The 17,188-nt window shown below is 29.7% G+C and overlaps 1 protein-coding gene across 6 annotated transcripts; it reads right to left on the bottom strand.

Moving 5' to 3' along the window:
- Positions 1-4,938: 4,938 nt before the first annotated feature.
- On the bottom strand, positions 4,939-15,272 carry LOC148789429 (uncharacterized). Of its 6 annotated transcripts, XR_016067575.1 has the most exons (10): positions 14,424-15,272; positions 13,045-13,396; positions 10,581-12,819; positions 8,226-8,294; positions 8,047-8,129; positions 7,244-7,507; positions 6,874-6,973; positions 6,344-6,620; positions 5,275-5,654; positions 4,939-5,138 (listed from the first exon to the last, which is right to left on the bottom strand). XR_016067575.1 is itself a non-coding variant. In XM_088885472.1 (9 exons), exons 3-6 carry the CDS (start codon positions 10,595-10,597, stop codon positions 7,245-7,247), a joined length of 432 nt encoding a protein of 143 aa, XP_088741598.1. In that variant the 5' UTR covers positions 10,598-12,819; positions 13,045-13,396; positions 14,424-15,268; the 3' UTR covers positions 5,184-5,654; positions 6,344-6,620; positions 6,874-6,973; position 7,244. The 6 variants fall into 6 exon arrangements, 1 of the variants encoding a protein (XP_088741598.1); XR_016067594.1 differs by lacking the exon at positions 4,939-5,138 and having other exon boundaries at positions 5,184-5,654; positions 8,047-8,139; positions 14,424-15,271; XR_016067626.1 differs by lacking the exon at positions 4,939-5,138 and having other exon boundaries at positions 5,184-5,654; positions 13,045-13,234; positions 14,424-15,271.
- Positions 15,273-17,188: the final 1,916 nt, after the last annotated feature.

Here is a 17,188-nt window from a genome sequence, read left to right as displayed (position 1 = left end):
TGATTAATGACAGTTTCTGCCTAATTTATTTATACTATTCCTATTTATATTACATATATTAATTGATTTTGTTAATTCATGATTATTAGATTAGTTACTAATAAATGTTATTTAATAATAACTATCCCAACTTATATAATCCTACAAATTATTAAAATCATTGATATTTCTTTTTATATTTATAATTCACTTGTATGAATTATTTTTACATTCATAAATATCAAATCATCTATATAACTGTTAAAAGATCTACATAATTTCTTTTAACATAATTTTTTGTTTATGCTTTTATACACATAGAATTAATGATTAGATTATTATTATAATTTAAAATATTACACAGAATATATATATACTTGAATTGTAAAATATGTAAATTTATAATATATTTAATCTATAGTATTTTATATTTTTTGATTAATGATCTTTTCTGCCTAATTTATTACTATTCCTATTTATATTATAGGTATTAATTTTTGTTAACTTATAATTATTAGGTGGTTATCCATATACTAATTAATTTTATTTAATAATGATGATCCATAAAAATTACTAAAATCATTGATCTTTCTTTTTATATTTATAATTCACTTGAATTAATCATTTTTTTTATCTAAAATATCAGAGATTGAAAAGAATAACATAATTTATTTGTTTATACTTCTTTGAAATTTTTTAAAATATTACACCCAAATATTCATAATATAATTTATAGTATTTTATATTTTTTTAAGTAATTATATGGCATATTTTAATTATATTTATATATATTTTTAACATAAATAATTTACTTTACCAAGTGAATGAAAGGGAGATGGGATTTTTGTTGCCTTACATATGAAAGTCTACAAAAATGAAGTTATGAATTTTACATTTTGTTTGGTATGAAAAATTATAAATTACGGGTTTAGTGAAAAGCACAAACCCCCTCCTTGTGGGAATAAAAAAGCAATAAATTTAAGATTAATTATATTTAAATCCTTCAAATTATACTTTCCATCAAAAATTTTTCAAAATTAACCTCAAAATTCTTTTTTTATCTTGTTTTTGGATGTAAAATGCTAACCTTAGCATAAAAAATTACATAAAATTTTAATTTCTTTCCTTATTTAATGTTTTTGGTATTTATAAATATATATATATATATATATTATAATATGGTCTACAATGTTTGTTGTAAATTTATGTGTCCTGAAATTCGGAAAGTGCTCTGTGGGTCATTTCGTGGTGTTTTGATTAAAGACAATTTTTGCGTAATTTATTTATACTATTCCTATTTATATATTACATATATAATTTGATTTTGTTAATTCATAATTATTAGATGGTTACTTACTAATAAATTTTGTTTGATAATAACTATCCCAACTTATGTAAAATCCTACAAACTATTAAAATTATTGATATTTCGTTTTATATTATTATTCACTTGTATGTTTTCACATTCCTGTTAAAAGATTTACATAATTATTTTGTTTAAGCTTTTATACATATCGAATTTTTCTAAAGATTAAATTATATATAAATATATATATATGAATTGGAAAGTATGCAAATTAATTATATTATAAATTTGTAATATTCTATACTTTTTTGAGTTATATGACATTTTAATTGTATTTATATGTAATTTTTCTCATAAACTTTGTGAAATAAATGAAAAGTAGAGTCATATTTTGGGGTTGCATCGATAAATTTACTTTTTTATTTTTTATTAACATTTTTCTCTAATTAATTTTTCATTCGCACAGTAATATATTTACTAATTAGAAAATTTTATATTTTTTCTGCTATAATAAAATTATGAACATAATATCTTTTAATTTTGTGGTCCAACACTATATTTTAGATGGGATTTATGCAAGTTATTTTTATTTTAAATTTTAATCTTAATTATTATTATAATATCAATTGAATTTGTTAAATTATTTTCAAACCAAGTTAAAATAATTTAATATAACAATAAGGTCCTCTAAAATTTGCATTTAAATTTATTTAATAAAATTTGCTGTCAAAATTAATAATTTAAATTTTAAAAACAATTTATACTATACAAATTTATATTTATCATTTGATAATCATTTTATTTTTATATTATATTAAAGAATTTAAAATCAGAAAAAAAATATTTTGGTGCTAATTGAAAGTGACCATTTCCAATTGCATATCGCGTATTATTCATTCTCATAAATATTGTTTTGACACGCCCTCTATCTTTCGTTAATACAAATTTAGTTGTAAATAAATAAAAATCAATCTTTAAATTTTAAAAATTTGTAAAATATTTACACAATATTTTAATATAAATTATACAATTTTTAATATAAAATTATAACCTATATACAAACAAATATATGAGATCGTATTAGTCATTTCATAAAATATTGATTTGACGCCTTCTCTAAATTTAGTTATAAATAAAATTAAATAATTTATAAAAATTTTTAATTTAATTTTATAATATTTCAATTGTTAGAAGGTGTAATTTTTTATACAAATTCAATAAGAAAATAACAAAATATTTAATTTTAATTAGTATAAATTATAGTCCCGCAAATTAACGCTCCTCTACCTTTTGATTATTTAATTGTAAATAAAAATAAAATAAAATTTAAAATACTTCTATTTTTTAATTTTATATTTATAGTAGAAATATATAACTTATTTGATACAGATTCAATAAAAAATAAACAAATATATGAAATTATATAATTCATTTTCATAAATATTGCTTTCATGCCCCTCTTCCCTTTAGTATATAAATAAAAATTAAATAATATTTAAGTATTTCTAATTTAAATTTATATCCTAACATTAACTAAATAACTTAATACTTCAATTTTTAAAAAAGTGATACACGATTCAACAAATTTTAATTAATATAAATATAAAATATAAAATAATAGTTTACATATAAATTCAATTAAATTATACAGGGTCAATTTTGTTACAAATATAAATAAAAATGTAATCGTTTTAATTTAAAATTATAAATTAATGTAAAAAAATTTAATCTGTACCAATATAAATTACAATTTAAATTAGGATAAATAATATAAATTTATAATGTTCTTTTAACATAATAACAATCCATTCATTAAATCCAAAATATATGTAGTAAATACATTTATACTAAATTGTTGCTTATGATTACGCTTGATAACTAAAAATAGTAATAAATACTTTTATTATATTTTAAAAATAATTTATATTAACATAAATAATTATAATTTAAAAAAATATGGTACTTTTGTATGTTTTCAATTTTACAATTGTAATTATTAAATTATGGGCCAAAGAATATTCGCACGGTAATATATTTACGAATTTATGTTATACTATATAATAAAAAAAAAATATTCTGACGCGCCCTCTACCTTTCATAAATTTATAAATAAAAATAAAAATTTAAATTTTAAATTTGTAAAATATTTATAGAATTTTTTAATATAAAATTATAACCTGTATACAGATTCATACCTTAATAAAATTTAGTTATAAATAAAATTAGATAATTTACAAAAGAAATTAATTTAATTTTTTAACTTAATAACTAATTTTGCAATATATTTAATTTAATGTTTTTATTGCTAAGAGGTGTAATCTTTTTATACAGGTTCAATAAAAAAAATTATTAAAATATTTAAATTTTTAATTAGTATAAATTATATTCCCATAAATCAACGCTCCTCTACCTTTTGATAATTTAAATTGTAAATAAAAATAAAATTATATTTTAAAATACTTATATATTTTAATTTTAAATTTATAGTATAAATATATAAATTATTAAGAGGTGTATAAATATTAGTATAAATAATAAACAAATACATGAAATTTTTTTCATAAATATTGCTTTCACGCCCCTCTTCGCTTTAGTATATAAAAAAAAAAAAAAATTTAATTTTTCTAATTTAAATTCATAACCTAATAACTAGTTCTTGTTAGGATATTAATAATACAAAAGTTATACACGATTCAAAAAATGTTTACATACACATTCAATTAAATTATACAGGGTCAATTTTGTTATAAATAAAAATAAAAATTTTTAAATTCATGTAAAATTTTCAATTTATATTTAAATTATTAATGTCTCTCTACCAATATAAATTTACAATTTAATGACTAATTTTTGTTGATATATTAAATAAAAATATATTTACAATTTTAATAAAAAATTATAAAATAATTTAAATTAAAATTCATATTTTGATTAAAAAAAAATCTATTATTCATTCCCATAAATACACCCCCTTCCTAATAAGTATTTAATTTAATACATGTAATCGTTCTATAATTTCAAATTTAACTCCATATCTATAGACTCAATAAAAATTTAAATTAGGATAAATAATATATATTTATAAATGATAATATTGTGTTCTGTAAAATAAAAACAACACAATGACAATACATTCGTAAATAAATGCATTTATACTAAATTGTTGTTATTAGATAACTAGAATAGCAATAAATATTTTATTTTGATCATGAAGAATTGAGGATTAAGGAACCGAGTGGACAAAGCGTAAAACTAAAATATCTACTCTACTTGGCTCAGGCCGTTAACAGAAATTATTCACCCCCTATGTCCTGTTATGCATTCCTCAAAGCTCCCTATGCATAATTGATTTCCATAAATATGCCCTATCAATCTTATAAATATTTATTTATAAAAAATAATATAATTAGAGTAAATAACTAATACACGTGATTTCTAATTTAAAATTTATAACACGATATCTAATTTTCATTATTATGTTAATTAATATACAAATTCAATAAAACAAAGTTAGTAAAATAATAAAAATATAATCCGTTTCCATTAAAAAATCACCAATGAAAAATAGCAATCAGAATCTCCATCTTAGCAATAGACTAAACGAAAAATTTATATTAGTATAAATAATTTAAATTTATAACCTAATAACTAATTAAATATATGTGGATATTGATACCCCTCTACACTTTGAAATTAATCTTTTAAATTTATATTTTAAATTAATATAAATGATTAAAAAATATGAGGTCTTATTATTCATAAAAAATTATCAATTAGAAGCTCATCTCATAAATTTATAACAACTCAGCATTGTAACCAATGGAATGAACTTCATTGGCTTCTTGGCAATAGGCTGTAAGCAAAACGAAATGAGCGGTTAGAAAAGAACACAAATAAATGAAAAAATAAATTTGTTTATTAATCCTGTTTCTTTCTTGAGGTTGGAGTAGGAATGAAAAAGAGCTACAATAGGATGTGGATGTTCTCACCGTCCGTGTTTGACCGACACTGGAATGTTATCCTCCTCAGTTCAACAATTGTTTTCATTGCCAAGTGTTATTATGTGGCTACAAATCGAGAAGCTTCAAGCTCAGTCCAAGCTCGCAAGAGCATCGTGTATACCACAAGAAACATATTAATTTCAGTTTACATGAACTTTAATTAACAAGCATGTATCAGAATAAGTTATAGAAGGCAAGGCAAGTCACTTTTTTCATGATGTCATTCCAATTATGCGAAACAAGGCGAGTCACTTTTTTCAAGATGTCAGTCCAATTATAAGTTATAGAAGCCTATTCTGGAAGGTGCCTGCTAAGACTGCCCGAATGGCAGAGCCCATGGGCTCTCTCCAGGTTGGAAGACTCTAACCCTAAGAAACAACACAATCAATGTTAGATAAGTTTTTAACATCTGTACAATCATCCAAGCACATCAATTCCAGTTCTACTGATAAAGAGGAACATTAACATTTTCATCATTTTGCTTTAATCTCATACAGTATCTCTTTCTACAGAGAAGCGAATTTAAGCAGTTAAGCTTAACTCCACCTCAGTGTTTGGGATGAAAATAATGCTTGTAAGCTGACTCTCAGATTGACAAAAAAAAAAGTAATATCTGATACTTAAAAGCTTGTCTTGATCCATAGTGAAATAATTATTAGCAACACAAATAAAGAGGCATACAGTAGACATGTTATCTCCGTACTATACATAAAGCCACAAAGAAATGAATTGACTCTTAGAACTTCTAATTGTGATGTGTCAACTCTCACCTACCACACACTCCCATCTTACAGGAGTTGTTTTGTTATCATCTGTATATGTGAAAAATATATTAACTATCCACTCCAGGAAGTAGAATCATCATAAGGCAATGCCATTTCAAAAAATGCTGGAGGCCCATAAACACATACTTGTACAGATGTTCAATTAACACTCGAAAAGCAAAATCGCAAATTAGAAACTGCAAACAAGAGATTTGTGTAGAGAGAAGAAGAAACATATTGACCCTTATAACAAAATGCATAAAGCAGCTATTAAACAAAAATAAAAGCGTTACCTCCATTTTGATACTGGAACTAACTCTGAGTAGATCAATAAGCGCAACAAAAGCATTTAACTTCTCTTAAATGCTGAAATCTGGATATTCACTCTCCATTAGGCCTAACAACAACACTTCTCCTGGATTGCTCTCATCAACATCATTGTATACTCAACACTTTTGTGTTAGATTTACTAGCATCAATTTTTTATGGACTGCAAACCAGAAGCTCATACTCAGAATCATTTGCATCGTTCCACCAAGACTTCAGAAATGTCATCCATGCTCCCAAAGTCTACAGAATCACATAGAAAATTATCGCATCCTTTGTCAGCAGCACAAATGCGTAATAGAGACCAAGATGATAAGATCTTTTCTAGAGCTGAAGTGATCAAATTCTCTAGGTCACAGAGTGTATCCACGAGGTTCAACCCAAAAATTCATGGCAAAAGAATACTCCCAACAAGTAAAAGCCAATAATATCTGAAATTGCTAGTTGGTTCCCAATAAATGTAAGCTAACAACTAAAATAGAAACCACAAACTCACCAATGAAGATTTTGCCAACTTTTTCATCCCACTATTTCCTTGTGTTGTTCTCCCTTCAATGTAGAGGACTTAGGCCATACTTCTCCAAAAGATTGACTCCCTAGAAAACAAAACAAGTAGGATTAACAAATATTCCACAAGAAAATTTGACAATGATGATGTCTTGGTTAATGTTATTATGGAAGACAATACACAAAGACTCAATTTCTAACAGCAGTCGTTCTCGCTAAACTGGGAAAAGTGCTGTCGTTCTCGCTAAACTGGGAAAAGCAAATAAACATGTACTACTTTAGTAGTGTAACAAAAGAATAAATGAAAAGGGTAAACAATTGGTGCCCTCTGGTTCAACGTATTTAACTAAAAGTGCTACCTTATCTTGTCCTCAAGCAAAAGTCTCCACCATAGGAATGTCTTGCCACTACTGCCATAATCACATGGATCACAGGGGATGCTACAGTCTCAGCACTCCTAGAAAGTGGAACATGGGCTTGGCCAGCAACAACTGCATGATACTCTAACTTTCTTTCGCTCAGTGCTCGACTCAGATGAAGAATCATATTCGAGGTTTTGACCCAGCACACATGCTTTGGCACATAGAACGAATCAGAAGGACCATATTTCTTTCTTACCAAACCTGCAAATGATCACACCAAAGTCCAAATCATAAGTCACTGTCATATTTTCAACATAAATAGATTAAAAAAGAAGAGAACACTACAAGTTCTCCATGCACTACATCTAAAAGGTAATGTTGCACCAGAAAATCACCATGAGCAAACTAGGCGTACCTAATACTAATATTCTGCAAAAAGAATGTATAATTAGACTTTGGAGCTTAGTTACTCAAACCAAGAGTCATTTAGTTGCTCACACCACAAACTTTGGAGCTTTGGGATGGTTGCATAGCCAACACTTCATTTTCAGCATATGGGCATACAACAGTCATAGAATTTCTATGAAAAGTAGAAGTGTAGTTAATGCTTGTTACATGAAATAAACCTGATCCTTACACTATTGATGTAGCACTACCACATTTGCCCAAGCAAATATTCATTGAAATATGAACTTCGAATTAGTTAAGGAAAAGTAGCCAATATGTTACAAGAAAAGGAATGCCTATACAATGACAAATTTTCAATACACCATTTTCTGAGTAAAACAAGGAGAAAATACCTAAACCAAGGTTTATGTTGGGAGATTTTGCATAAGACATGTGATCGTGGTCATCATCACTAGCACCCCAATAATTAAATGTACTGCAATCGGCTAACAATAGATAATGAGCAGTTGCTTCAATAGCAACACAAGCAAAACACAAAATCCCACAAATGGCAAATGAAAATAGTCCCTACTCATGTTCAGAACCTCTCTTTGTTTCAGTATATACCAGCCATGCATAAGGAGCAATAGAAGGAACCTCACTGCACATCAATGAAACTTCATCACGAACATTATAGCATGCACTTTTGAACTCAAGATCAGGAGTGCAAATTCGATTTCTATCCTCATACTGTCATACATTTATACTTTATTTTCATCTCGTTAATCCATTAATCTGAAATAAATAACATAACTACATATTATAAGCATGTAAATATATATATGGAATTAATATCTTTACTAATTATATTAAAAGTATTAGTTAGCATATTCTAAACTAAACCATAGACTATAATTAAACAAATTTTTAAGTAGAAAGTTGTAAAGAAAATATCAGGAACAATAAAATAACAGAAAAGTAGTATGTAATGGGGCACAAGACGACCCACAACATTAATCATAAGACATGCTAGCTCTGAACAAAAATCCACTCACCATAATAACACAAGAGTTAAACCACACTCCTCAACTTCCATCTGTGACGTGTAAAGTATGCAATAAAATCTTTCCCAATCACTCGAATAAGCATGCATAGGAGCTTTAAAATATATCTTATTCCCCCACCCCGAAACCATGACTACCCTCAAGCATGTCTCAATCCAAATACACAAATTATCCAAGTAGCAATTCTCAAATTTTCTTTTCTGTCAGTCAAGTATATCCCCTATACTAATAAGACTTAATAGTATAAGAAGAGCCAGCAATATTGAGACAAGCACTTGCAGTACAACATACAATACGCAACACACAAGTATCCCATTGACTTCATCAAAATAAAATGAAACAAGTCTCAACACTCTCACAAAGGTATCAGTGTAATCACTCCACTCATCAAGTGTTTAAGAATTTGGGTTCCACTCAAATCAATACATAGGATGCCATTACCATAGGCTTGCTTGTGAATCAAATCTCCTCCACCAACGAAATGAAAATTAATACATGAATCAAAGGGTCTTTCCAACGGTTGTAAGGGGGCTTAGGACAAGGTGTGGCAAAAGATAGGCCGAATTGTGGCTTATGAATTCAAGGGATCGATGCGGACCTAGTTACTTATCCTTCCAACTTCATTGCCATTCAACTCGGTTCATTTTCTATTTCTTTTTCTTCTTTTTTTTCTCAATCTTTTCTTTCCTTTCGTTTTTTCTTCTTTTTCTTCTTCTTTTTTTTTCCTCAATCTTTTCTTCTTTCCTTTCTTTTTTTTCTTTTGTTTTTTCTCAATATTTTCTTCTTTCCTTTCTTTTTTTCTTCTTCTTTCTCTTCTCCTTTTTCTTCGTCTCTTTGTTCTTTCTGTTTCATCATTTGTTTTTCATTTCCTCGTTCCATATTTCTTTTTCTTTTCCTTGGGGATAGCAGTGCATCCCTTGTTATTCACTCATTTTCATGTCAATTTACAAGCAACCAAGCCAACACCATCCCCTTAAATGGGTTCAAAATTCAGTTCAGGAGATAATCAAGAAGGGGATGATTCAGCTTATGACGTGGTTTAACCAACAAAAGAAAAGCCAAGGCTCAAATGAGTTATTCTATGGGTGAATTCAAGGTAGGCTCTTTTGAGGTAATGGGGTATTCCTAAGTGCCCTTATCACTTTCATGCACCAATCTTACAAGAATGCGGACTCAAAATGTATTACACAAGCAAGTTCTAGAATGGACACACTAAGTTTGATGCCCTCGATCAAAAGAAATGTAGCACTGTTTAAATGAAAGTGCTTTGGTCCAAAAGCTCACACAAAGGCTTTTGTGTTGATTCTTGAACATTGTTCATTTGATGCACTCAATGGAACACACTTCACACTACTTTTTTTTTATATGCCACTAGTGCTAGTCTCTCCTGCTTATCTCGACTTATACCAAAAATTCCTATTAATCTAAGGGATAACACAAGACAACAATCAAAAAATTCAAGTGCTACCACAGGATAATTCGCATATTTTTCTCAACACACTAACTTCCTTCACAAGTTTCGGTGTTCACTAAAAATTGTCAACCTCCAAATAAAAACTTTTAGTCCCCACATATCCACATTCCAACACATTAATTCCCCGACTAATCTAATTCAAATGTCACATTGAATATTGGGCTCCAATCTCTTGTTACTTTATTACAAGAAAGATTGTTTGGCAAGTCACTCTAATCTAACAGGAGTAATATGTCATAATACATAGAGAGCACAAGGAACAATAAATCAAAGTCTTGGAAGTTCCAAGTCATATCTTCCTTTATTTTTCTGAAACATGTTTTTCATAACTAAGTTCTACAGAGATTTGCACCTAACTCAATTGAGCTAAAACAAACATAACAAAGATAAATTTAAGCATAAATCTTACCTTGTGATCGAGAACATCAGTCAGGAATTCAATCATCGACTTGCAAATAGTGTGGCAGAGTGTTATGCACCCAAATATAATAGAAGGAATGAGAAAATCTCTAACAAGCCATTTAAATAGGAAGGGAAAAAAGAAGAAAAAGATTATTCAGACTAGCAGATGCATATACAAGCATAGTAAACAGACTTTCATCGACACATTGAAGAATATTAATAGAAAGTTCTAAACATACACGAAATTGTTGCCACCCTTCTTATAAATTTTCCACCCGTTGGAAGGTGAACTAGCGTACAGGAACTGGACATACTTGTATAAAATCCTTTAGGCACATAAAGATGATTAAAATAAGGTAATCGTCCAAAGTTTTCATCCCATGTCAACCATAGATAACCTTGAGGTTGTTCGCATAAATAAGAATGCATAGGAACATTAAAATATATCTTATCAGACTCCCCCCACACCGAAACCATGCCTGCCCTCAAGCATGTACCACTCCAAATACACGAATTATCCAAGTAGCAATTCTCAAATTTCCTTTCATGTCAGTCAAACATATCCCCTAAACTACTATGACTTAATAGTTTAAGAAAAGATAAGCAATATTGAGAATAAGTACTAGTAACGGTGTAGCACAACATTCAACATACAGATATCCCATTGACTTTATCAAAAATAAAATGAAACAAGTCTCAACACTCTCAGAAGGGTGTAATCACTCAAAGTGTTTAAGAATTTGGAATTGACTTTATCAAAATCAAATTAAACAAGTCTCAAAACTCTCACAAGGGTGTCACAGTAATCACTCAATATGTTTAAGAATTTGGATTCCACTCAAATCAATACATAGAATATCATTACCATAGGCTTGCTTGTGAATCAAATCTCCACCACCATGAAATAAGAATTAATGCATGAATCAAAGGGTCTTTCATGGGTTGTAATGGGGTTTAGGAAAAGGTGTGACAAAAAATAGATCAAATGGCTGAAGTCAAAGGAGCGATGTTAACCTAGTTGCTTATACTTCCGAGCTCATATTCCTTCAACTCAATTCAAGTGCTTTTAACAATCAAACTGCTGAATTTTTTTTTCATTTTCTGCATCTTTTTTCCCCTAATCTTTCCTCTTTCTTTTCTTTTTTTCCCCTTTTTTCCTTTTTGTCCTTTCTATTTCATCATTTTTCTCATCTTTTTTTTCTTTCTTCTCCTTTTTGTTCCATTTCCTCATCTCTTTTTTTTTCCCTTTTCCTTGGGACTAGCAACGCATCCTTGGGTGCAACTTGAATCATTACACTCACTTGTTTCCATGTCAATTTATAAGCAACCAAGCAAACACCATGCCCTTGAATGGGTTCAAAAATGACTTTAGGAAATGACCAAAAAAGGGATAATTCAGCTTATAAACCGAGAAAAGAAAAGCCAAGGCTCAAATGAGTTTTTCTATTGGTGAATTCAAGGTAGGCTCTTTTCAGGTCAATGGTTTATTCCTAAATACCCTTATCACTTTCATACACCAATCTTACAAGAATGTGGTCTCAAAATGTATTACACAAGCAAGTTCTAGAATGGACATACTATGATTGATGCCCTCAATCAAAAGAAATGAAGGAGCGCTATTTAAATGGAAGTGCTTTGGTTCAAAAGCTCACACAAGGGGCTTTCGTGTTGATTCTTGAACATTGTTCATTTGATGCAGTCAATGGAATGTAGTTCACACAATTTTATTTTATTTTTTTTTTGTATGCCACTAGTGCTAATTTCTCCTACTTATCTCGACTTATACCAAAAATTCCTATTACTCTAAGGAATATTACAAGCAACAATCTGAAAATTCAAATGCTACCACGGGATAATTCAGATATTTTTCTCAAGACACTATTTGTTTCACAAGTTTTGGTGTTCAATAAAAATGTCAACCCCCAAGTAAAAGTTTTGAATCCCCACACATCCACATTCCAAATATTAATTCAAATTTCAAAAACACAACCAATTTCGCAAGAATCGTGCCACAATGACTATCAAACCACCTCCCAGAAAATAAATCACAAAAGCACAAAGCACAACATTGAACATACCCCCCCTCCCAAGCACATACATTGTCCTCAACATATGCACACAAACCCACTGAAACAAGAGAACAAAAAGTAAAAGGAAAAAGAGAACGTCCCTGAAATTTGGGATTGTCAAGGTCTTCCAGACAAAGGGTGGTGGAAGTGGAGGCAACGACAGCGCAGGGGGGTGTGCTGGAAGAGTACAACAAGAAAAATGCATAAATTACGATTAGTTCCAGCTAAACAGCATCATCATAAATTCAAAAGAACTTCTGAGCTGAATTTATAAGTATAATTGAAATATCAACAACAAGACTTTTCTTCTTATTCGTTTTTAAGCTCATTATTGCAGTAAGCAGTAGTACATGAAATGCAGTAACAAAATGGGAGCCATCAGCGGAAAATTGTGAAGCATACCGTCGTGGACATCTGATCCAAAAACCACAGACCATCACAGGCAGATATATACTCAGAACATGACGACAATCTCCTGATGAGAACCTTCCTCTTCCTGAAAGATTTGCTGCTCGACTTGCCAGCATTTTTGTAGTTGAAACGGGAAACTGATGTCTCCCTGGAAGAAGTCTGCTCAAATTCTCATGTGGCCCTGAATGTAGCTTTGTTAGCTGAGCAATATCATGGTCTGAAAAATCCAACTTTCTATCGAACCAAGGACTCCCACCAGTCTCCTCAGTTGAACGATCATCTTCAGATTCTATCTCTAACTTACTAAAAGCATACCCCATATTTCTATCCGCAGTGTATTCAGCTACAAAAAACATTTTAAACACTCCTCATATAGGTGATCCTTCATACAATTCGCAGCAGAATTTAGTCATGCCATATCAGCAAAACACCGTAAATTGGGAGGCCCAAAAGTTATTTCACTTACTATGTGTGAACACAGAATAATTGGAATCCACACATATGCGGACACGTGACAGTCCCTGCAAGCTAGAATCATATTTACTAATTTTTTGAAACAACATCACCCTTAGCTAGTTCAACCCTTCTACAAATTAGTATTATCATTTGTTATTATTACTATTCCAGAAAAATGCAGGAAAAGAACATGCACATGATCATCCACAGTCTACTTTATCTTCGTGTTGCTTCTTCCCTTGGTGCATGTCAGGGATGGAACTATATAAGCTCTTGCAGAAAGAAATCAACAGTACAGAAACAGCTTAAGTACGAGGACAATTTATTGGAATTTTTATCATATGCTCAAATAAAGATATAAAATTGATGGTCCATTAAGTATCCTATATACAAAACAGACCTAGACTCTGGGTCCGGACAACATTTGAGATATCATACATTATATATACACATATGTGATATGTGCATGAGTGTACAAGTTGGAGTAAAAAGGTTTTCACCACATTCTCAAAGACTACACCATCACGACCTAAAAAAGGACAAAATACGTTCAATGTAGACCAGCAACAAATGCTTGGAGCAAAATCATAAAACTACTAATACCTCTGGATACCACAAAACACCACCACAATCATAAAACTACTAATATCCGTGTTTATCTTCAACAAACAGATGAAAGGCAAAATCGTATTACATGGACGCACCAAAATATATGACCAAATTCACTATTAACAAAAACAAACATGAAAAACTCATGTTTATGACCAGGCAACAGCTTAAGTTACACTTAGTATCAGCAATTAACTACCAACTTTTTCCAAAAAACCAGAAATCTACTCTAAGATCAAGCAAAACAAAGAGGATGAAAGCCATAAATATTTCTCGAACAAAATCAATTGAGAAAAGGGTTTTACTTTAGCAAGTCCATCTCGAACAGCTGAGACAGCTCCATTTAAGCTGCCACCAATGATTTCGACATCCTCAACTGCTGAGCAAACTGTTCTGCTGAATTTCTTGAAATGTATTTCCTTTGAGAGGCCCAGTAACTTGGATCTTCTTCGATCAATGGTTAGGATTGTCCTTGTTAGGCCTTTTGTGTTTAAGCATTTGAAGCAAGGGACGGTATTCTTGAGGTGTGGATCGCAGATGAGGGCTCTGGTGCTTCCCATCTCAATGAAATTGCGCTCCCCATCGCGGTGAGGAAACATAAAAGATGGAACCCATCTTGAGAGGGTCAGGTAATCCGAAAACTTGATAAGGAGGAAATTGGCTGTGAGAGAGGACTTGAAAAAATACCAGCACCGGCAGATTGGTAGACTGGGAAGAGAAGAGTATAGATCGAGAAAAGGGAAAAAAAGTGGGGACTGGTCGAAGACCGAGGGATGGTCAGAAAAGAATCATGGGGGTGAGGGCAGTTCGATGTCGGCGCTGGTCGTCGGCGACGGCGAAGGACAGAGAGAAAGTGAGCAAATGGGAGAAAAAAAGGGGGTTTGCAAAGAAGGCTGAAGACGCACGTGGGGGGGCGTGGGTCGTCGGAAGGTGACGGGTTGGGCAGCAAACGGTGGCCGGAATGTCAGAAGATGGTTGCCGGCGGTGGTCAATTGCTATAGTGGCTGGAAGAGAGGATCGGTGGTTCTTGCGAGAGAGAAAGACGACCAAGAAAACCCCTTCTTGTATCTGTGAACAAAGAAGGAAAAAGAGAGAAATGAAGTGAGGAAAAGAACAGAATTCTTAGTTTTGAATTTTTACTTTTTGATGTTGAGTTTGAATTTTTTGTTTGTATTTTTATTTTGATCTATATGTTCATTTTGATTTTTTGCTTGGGCTTACCACAACGGGCTCATTTTTTTATTAATTTTTTTTTATTGTGAGTTTTATTTTTTCGACTAAGATTTTTTATTTTATTTGAGCCTTAAAAGATTTTGTTTGGATTTTATTTCTCTTTGATAACAATTTGCTATATCAATTTTCTTGGGTTGGGCTGAATTGTACATGCTTTATTTTTATATTAAAAGAGATTGAGTATCCCGACAATTTTCCTAAAAAGACACCCTAAAGCCAGTCTTTTAATTTTTCTCTCTCTTTCGATTAGTGGGTTTAACAGAATTTGGTTATATAGCTAAAGGCTACTGAAAGTTAACTTCTACTGATTAATGACTCTAAAGCAAATTATTGATTCATATCAAGAGATTAAAATGTACAAAGGAGTGACAAAGGTGTCTTTTTTTTATTGTAAAAATAAATTGGAGCATGGGCTTATGCAATGCAGATATTGTGGAGTGGTTCCTAATAAATTAAGTTCCTATGGCAATTTTTAATGCTTTATTGACTGTGTGGGAACCTCTCAAAGCAAGAACAATGAGGATTAGACTCACAATTTTTTACTACAATAGGTTAAGTTGCAGCAATTAAGTTTCTTTCTTAATTTCTTTTATTACCTTGTTAAAATAATTATGTTATTTAATAATTTAATTAAGTAAAAATATATAGTATTTCAAATATAATTTTAAAATTTAATAAGTATTTTATAAATAAAATGATCATATTCATTATTAAACTTAACGATTTCGAACTTTAATATTATTGTAAAAGCTTTCTATTTAATGAAAAATCTAAAAGTTAAATAACAATATAACTAAATGGGTTGCTATGTAAACATATAGTTTTGTTCATTTGCTTGTTCAAATTTGTTGGTGGGATAAATCTTCTTGCTTGGTTTCATTTACTTCATAGAAGCTCTCGATAAAGTTTTATTAATTATCTCCCTATTGCTTGGAATTTGAATTTCAGTGTCATCTTTTTTATTTATAGCTTACTATTTCCTTCATCTTCTACAATACCGCCCATGTTTATTATCAATTTTACTTGAAATCTTAAACCAATCAAGATTAAGTGCGTTAAATATTGATATTTTACTTTTGATTTCCTTCTCATTGGGAATGGATTCTTTTAGTTGTACTAGTCACAACATTCATTTTTTTTTTTTGTTAATTAATCGGATCATTTCTAATAGTATGAATTTGATAAATGCTTACAGACTCATGTCTAGAATATTTAGAGTTACGTTATAAAGTAACAAATTAGTAATTTTGAAAATCAAAGTACAGAAAATGGCCAACTTTATTGAATTAACTTCTTTTATACCCAAAAGATAAAAAAATTGCTAAATTATTAATAAGAATGAATTTTGTTTCTTTGTTCTACTTGCTTTACTTGAATTTTGACTCAATCCAAATTTTTTATATAGGTTCGTTTATGATTAAACTCAACTATTATTTAAATTCGAGCAATCAGTTAACAATTTTTCTATTATTCTCATTATTTTAGAATCAAATTCCATTAACAATTAAAAACTGAAGCTAAATCTAAAATACAAAGACACAAAAAATCAACTGAGAGTAAAAAGAAATTTAAGCAAAATTTTCAAAATGGATATGATTTTTGAAATGCAAATTTGTATGCCACATGACCTCATATGGAATTACTTTTGCTCAAAAACATTTGTCCAAAAATTACTAAAAAAGGAACAATTAGGTGCATAAAATTTTTAAATAACAGAAATATTAGCAAAATACTAACTTTGTATAGCCAATCAAACTAATATTTAGGCATGATTTTCATGTTAATCACTAAAAAGAAAAGTGATAAAGAGATCAAAATTAAATAAATAAGAATTGCT

The sequence above is a fragment of the Sesamum indicum genome, linkage group LG1 (assembly GCF_026168435.1).
Source record: "Sesamum indicum cultivar Baizhima isolate 11 linkage group LG1, ASM2616843v1, whole genome shotgun sequence".
In the NCBI taxonomy this organism is placed as follows: Eukaryota; Viridiplantae; Streptophyta; class Magnoliopsida; order Lamiales; family Pedaliaceae; genus Sesamum; species Sesamum indicum.
This window is presented reverse-complemented; position numbering and strand designations above follow the sequence as displayed.